The sequence below is a fragment of the Cebus imitator genome, unplaced genomic scaffold (genome assembly GCF_001604975.1).
Source record: "Cebus imitator isolate Cc_AM_T3 unplaced genomic scaffold, Cebus_imitator-1.0 Scaffold61, whole genome shotgun sequence".
Classification (NCBI taxonomy): domain Eukaryota; kingdom Metazoa; phylum Chordata; class Mammalia; order Primates; family Cebidae; genus Cebus; species Cebus imitator.
Window position 1 is genome coordinate 5,043,134 of NW_016107376.1, and position 4,343 is coordinate 5,047,476.

At 40.7% G+C, this 4,343-nt stretch overlaps 1 protein-coding gene across 1 annotated transcript in view; it reads left to right on the forward strand.

Annotated features, from left to right (window-relative positions):
- ACBD7 (acyl-CoA binding domain containing 7) overlaps window positions 1–915 on the forward strand; it is a 9,418-nt gene extending 8,503 nt beyond the window's left edge. Inside the window, exons 2-4 of the mRNA XM_017529798.2 lie at window positions 205–322; window positions 483–545; window positions 633–915. Of these exons, the coding sequence (XP_017385287.1) occupies window positions 205–322; window positions 483–545; window positions 633–706 (255 nt within the window). The 3' untranslated portion in view covers window positions 707–915. The remainder of the gene's footprint in view (window positions 1–204; window positions 323–482; window positions 546–632) is intronic.
- Window positions 916–4,343: the final 3,428 nt, after the last annotated feature.

Sequence of the window (4,343 nt, forward strand, 5' to 3'; positions counted from 1 at the left end):
AAACCTAATATTTTCTGAATTACGAATTTTATGTAGTTCTCCATATTTTGCCTGTATATTAGGTAAGTCCCAGGAGAGGTGAACCCCTAGGAATTCAAGTAAATTAAGATCATTCTGATAGAATCAGAGCAGCAAAAGCTCCTTTCTATTCGAAACCTTCCTCTTCCTGCTCTTTGAGTTCCTATTCCTTTTTTTCCCCTTTAGGCCGAATTTGACAAGGCTGCAGAAGAAGTGAGGAAGCTGAAAGCAAGACCAGATGATGGAGAACTGAAAGACCTCTATGGGCTTTACAAGCAAGCAACAATTGGAGACATTAGTATTGGTACTATATGTATTTATATATATCATTAATATTAATATGTTACACTTAATATAAATATTACAGTAATATATCACTTAAAATATAACAATACGTTTCAACAGTTTATAGAAGCACACAGTAAAACGTTAACTTGCAAATGCATCTCCCCTTCTTTTGCCAGGGTGTCCAGGAATGCTAGATTTAAAAGGCAAAGCCAAATGGGAAGCATGGAACCTCCAAAAAGGTTTTTTAGTCTTTCACAAGTTTAAAGCAAACTTTCCTAATTTCCCAGTGCACCAATCAGGGAGATTACCTGTTTGTATCTTTCTAGGGTTGTCGACGGAAGATGCAATGAGTGCCTATATTTCTAAAGCAAAGGAGCTGATGGAAAAATATGGGATTTAGAATACAGCATATGAGGAATTTTTCCTTTTGAAGCCTTCCTAATGCTATCACGACCTAACATTTAGAGGGAGAGACGCACGGTTAACTTGATGTTTCATGTATATTTTTGCTATTAGTGTGAATTGTAATACTTAGGAGTATACTGAAACTATACAGTTAACTCAATTGTGCTTGCTTAAACCAGGTGTCTTAAAAGCTCTTTTAGAAAAGCATTTTATTTTTTTATTTTTATAGAGTTAGGGAGTCCAACTGCAGTTTTGGTTTGTTTGTTTGTTTGTTTGTTTTTTCTTGAGAAGGAGTCTCGCTCTGTCGCCCAGGCTGAAGTGCAGTGGTGCGATCTCGGCTCAGTGCAACCTCCACCTCTTGGGTTCAAGCGATTCTCTTGCCTCAGCCTCCTGAGCAGCTGGGATTACAGGCATGGGCCACCAATGCCTGGCTAATTTTTGTATTTTTAGTAGAGACTGGGTTTCGCCATATTGGCCAGGCTGGTCTCAAACTCCCGACCTCAGGTGATCTGCCTACCTTTGCCTTCCAAAGTGCTACCTGGTCACACCTGGTCACAAGTGCAGTTTTGTTACATGGATATATTGCGTAGTGGGGAAGTCTGGGCTTTTATCTAACTGTCACCCAAATGGCGTGCATTGTACCCAAAAGGAAATTTCTTGTCTCACCCCTCCCACCTTTCTGAGTCTCCAGTGTCTATTATTCCACACTCCATGACCCTGTATACAAACTGTTTAACTCCCACTTATAATGGAAAACGTGGTATTTTACTTTTTATTTCTGAGGCTTTTTTTAAATCATTATTTTCTTTTTCTGAGTTTTTTCACTTAAGATAATAGCCTCCAGTCCCACTCACGTTGCTGCAAAAGCCATAATTTCATTCTTTTCATATGGCTGAGTAATATCCCCTGGTACACATATACCACATTTTCTTTATCCATCATCCACTGATAGATACTTTGGTTGATTCCGTATCTTTGCTATTGGGAATTGTGCTGCAACAGACATACAAGTGCAGGGATCTTTTGGATGTAATTATTTCTTTTCCTTTAAGTAGATACTCATAGTGGGATTGCTGATAGAATGGTAGTTCTATTTTTAGTTCTTTGAGAAATCTTCATGCTGTTTTTCATAGAGGTTATACTAATTTACATTCCCACCAACAGTGTGTAATTCCCTTTTCTCCACATCTGTTGTTTTTTGACGTTTTAGGAAGTCTCGTCCTGGTAATATGTACACAGATTTGGACAGCTGTTTGTTCTTTTGGCTCATCTGTTCTGCTACAATGAGTTAATGTTACTGGTGAAATTAAAACAGGTTATTAAGAATCAATGACAAGGCTGGGCGAGGTGGCTCACGGCTTAACCAGCACTTTGGGAGGCCGAGGTGGGTGGATCACTGAGGTCAGGAGTTTGAGACCAGCCTGACCAGCGTGGCAAAACCCCATCTCTACTAAAAATACAAAAATTAGCCAGGCATTGGTGGCTCATGCCTGTAATCCCAGCTACTCAGGACACTGAGGCAGGAGAATCACTTGTACCCAGGAGGCGGAAGTTGCAGTGAGCCGAGATCACGCCACTGCACTCCAGCCTGGGCAACAGAGTGAGACTCTGTCTCAAAAAAGAAAAAAAAAAAAGAAAGAATCAGTGGCAAGACTGTTCCTTCCTTACACCATGACACAGAGACTGTGACCCATACCTGGCCTCAGTCCTCATTCATCTATGAACTTGCTAGGTGACCTGGGGCAAGTTACTTAACCTTACTAAGCCTCATCTGTAGAGGAGGGAAAATAATATCACCCTCAGAGGGCTGTTCTAAGAATTGAAAGAGGTAGCTATAATCATCCTACTCGTGTATTGGAGTAAATGTTATATAAAACAGAACAAATAAGCTGCAAATAATAATTTTTTTTTGAAACGGAGTCTCATTCTGTCACCAGGCTGGAGTGCAGTGGCACAATCTTGGCTCACTCAACCTCCATCTCCTGGGTTCAGGTGATTCTGCTGCCTCAGCCTCCTGAGTAGCTGGTACTACAGGCGTGCACTACCACACCCAGCTAATTTTTTGTATTTTTAGTAGAGATGGGGTTTCACCATGTTGGCCGGGATGGTCTCAATCTCCCGACCTCATGATCTGCCTGCCTCAGCCTCCCAAAGTACTGGGATTACAGGCGTGAGCCACTGCGCCCAACCCTGAAAATAATTTTTTAAAGAAATGTACAAGTCTGTCCATAGCGGTTTAAAGAAATTTAAAAAGCCACCATAGAAATGTCTGTTTTTCTTTCAGTTTTTACATTTAAGACAAATAAAAAAAAAAAGCAAACTAAAATATATCTAGAGATAAACTGTACCACTACTGTACCCCATATGTTCAGTTTTATCAGAGTAAAAATAGAGTCTGGAATATAATATTGGCCTCCTACTCAGTCTTTCTGGATGGTACACAGCTCTTCAAAAGAAGATAGTCTCATGTTAACAGTTCAAAAAATTGTTTAAGATCTCATACGATAAATATCCCCCAAAACAGCGTAGCTCTATTCCCTGCATAAAAATGTAGGTTTGGAATGCCATGACCAAGAGGAATAGATCATCTTCATGTTACTAGAGCAGCAAAACTCTGTAGATCCACAGGTGAATTTCCAGGGAGTTATGCTGAGCAGAAAAAGCCAATCCCCAAATGTTACATGTATAATTCCATTTATGAAACTTTTTTTTTTTTTTTTTGAGACAGGATGTCACTCTATTACCCAAGCTGGAGTGCAGTGGCATGATTTAGGCTCACTGCAACCTCTGCCTGCCAGGCTCAAGTGATCCTCCCAGCTCAGTCTCCTGAGTAGCTGGGACTACAGGCGCGTACCACCGTGGCTGGCTAATTTTTGTGTTTTTCATAGAGACAGGGTTTCACCATGTTGTCCAGGCTGGTCTGGAACCCCTGATCTGAGGTGATCCACCAGCCTCGGACTCTTAAAGTGCTGAAATTACAGGCATGAGCCACCATGTACAGCCAGCATTCTTAAAAGGGCAAATTTACAGATGCAAAGGACAGAATAGCGGTTTCCCTGGAGGAGGGAGCTGGGTGTGGCTTAAAAGGGCAGCAGGAGGGATGATCCTGAAGTGATGGAATGTTCTGTCTTGATTGTAGCAACACCAGTATCCTGATTGTGATATTACACTGTGGTTTTGCATGACAGTTACCATTAAAGGAAACTGGGTAAAGGCTACACCAATGTCTCTGTATTATTTCTTACGAATAAAAGGGAATCTGCAGTTAGCTCAAAAAGTTTAATTTTAAAAATCGAGGTTGGTTTCTCATAGGGAAAATTTTGGCAATCAAAATAATCCTTATCTTTCTAAATTTCGCCTAATGATAAAAGTCTTCCACAATGATATCAAGGCCTAAATCCTTCAGAGAGAAGACATCAGCAATGATAGACCTGGTGTCTTACGGTTGAGGGCATGAACACACCTAACAGTTGTTCCCATGTGGACTTTTCCTCCCCCAGGCAGAGATGCAGGGAGAAAAGCTCACCCCCAAAGCCTCGTATCGGTTCCATCATGAAACTTCAATTTGCAGACTATCTTGACTAAACATTTTGCAAATTAATAATCACAAATCCACATTCCTTTTTCTTTTC